This window comes from Leptidea sinapis, chromosome 1 (assembly GCF_905404315.1).
Source record: "Leptidea sinapis chromosome 1, ilLepSina1.1, whole genome shotgun sequence".
NCBI lineage: Eukaryota > Metazoa > Arthropoda > Insecta > Lepidoptera > Pieridae > Leptidea > Leptidea sinapis.
In genome coordinates, this window is record NC_066265.1 from 9,351,311 (window position 1) to 9,352,994 (window position 1,684).

At 39.4% G+C, this 1,684-nt stretch overlaps 1 protein-coding gene across 1 annotated transcript; it reads right to left on the reverse strand.

The window, feature by feature from the left end:
* Positions 1–268: 268 nt before the first annotated feature.
* Positions 269–1,170, reverse strand: LOC126971393 (uncharacterized oxidoreductase SERP2049-like). The gene has a single exon (XM_050817740.1). The coding sequence runs from the start codon at positions 1,096–1,098 to the stop codon at positions 334–336; it is 765 nt and encodes a 254-aa protein (XP_050673697.1). The 5' UTR covers positions 1,099–1,170; the 3' UTR covers positions 269–333.
* Positions 1,171–1,684: the final 514 nt, after the last annotated feature.

Here is a 1,684-nt window from a genome sequence, read left to right on the forward strand (position 1 = left end):
TATTATTATTACCCGCGCCTGCTTTAGAAGCTCCACTCATCGAGTTTTGAGTACTAGAATGCTTTACAAAGAGAGGACCGAATCGTGCAATCCGCTCAAAACAACCCAAACAGGCTTGAGCACATGGATCGAGCAAAGGCAATATTATTTAATTTTTAAAATAAACTCTCACATGGCGCAATAATTGTTATCTATGACATCGAACTCGTTTGCCTTCCACAACTTCTTTAACTACAAATTAGACTCGTCAAATGACAACAGATTCAAATCCATTTTTATGAATAACATTTATTTCACAATAAAGCAAATATACGATTACATATCATTGTTTCTTCAATTCTTTAAAATTTTTCCATTATCGTGGACGACGACCGACCCAGTTATTCCTTTAGCGTTTTCGGAGATAAGGAAGAAGGCAAATTCCGCGATCTCCTCAGGTTCTGATACTCTGTGAAGCGCCGTCGTACTCGCGAATTCATCCCAACTTATGTGATGTGTGTTTGTGTTCTCCAATTTATCAGTATTTTTTAATATATCAGTCTTCACTGGTCCGGGACTGATCACGTTTAGCCTGACTCCGTGAGGGGACAGCTCCAGCGCCGCATGCTTGGAAAAATGGTCCAATGCCGCCTTCAACGATGAGTACATCATCAAGCCGAGAATTGGACAAACGCGCTGTCCGCTGATACTGGAAATATTTATAATATTTCCCTTTGTTTGTATGAGATACGGTGCTGCCAACTTGGTTAAATATACAATGGCTCGGAAGTTAATCTTGAACAGTTCATCCAAGGATCTCATGAGATCTCCAGTGAAAAGACTTCCACATAAGGATATTCCAGCGTTGTTCACAAGAATGTCAAGTTTGCCGAACGTCTGTATTGTTTCGTCGAGAATACGTTTGACGTCATCATCATTGGCCAACTCGGCTCTGACGACGAGCGGATCGTTGCACTTCACCGCAACTGCGTTGAGTTTGGTTTGGTTCCGACCGACGAGCACAACCTTGGCTCCTTCGCTGCTGAACTTCACTGCAATTGCTGCCCCAATCCCTGAACTCGAGCCCGTCACTATTGCAACTTTATTTTTTAAGCTCATTGTGCTCTTCGTTGACGGTAGAACAATCAAATCAAGATATCGCTAGCGTCGCAGGTACAGACTGATTATGATATCTACACACCAGCTATATATACGACGCATTAAACTTAAAATATTTTTTAATTTATCGGCGGATGCTCAGGGTTATACGACCCGCGCAGAATATTTATGGTAGTAGCGCACGCGCGTAAGCCTCACATTATCGTTGCCATGCGTCCATATGAATGCTAATGTATCATAATTATATAAAAGTTGGCCATCTTTGGTCTAACCGAATTAAAGAAATGCCCCCCCACCCATTATTTTATTGATACGCCGTCGATAGATTTTAGATTAACAAATTTAAAAAAATTGTCAATGTGTGAGTGGAGAGCAACTATGACTAGCAATGCGCTAAACAATTTTTCAATACAGTTGTTAAACATTGTGTACTTTCAGAGGCTATATATAACCACAGAATAATTACTATTATCTATTATAACTATCATTCGAAAATAATCTTTAAGGCATCTTTTATATGGTCATGACTTTCTTTTACGAGTTCGATCATTACTTTAAAAGATAAGTTTCAAATTAAAAGTCAATT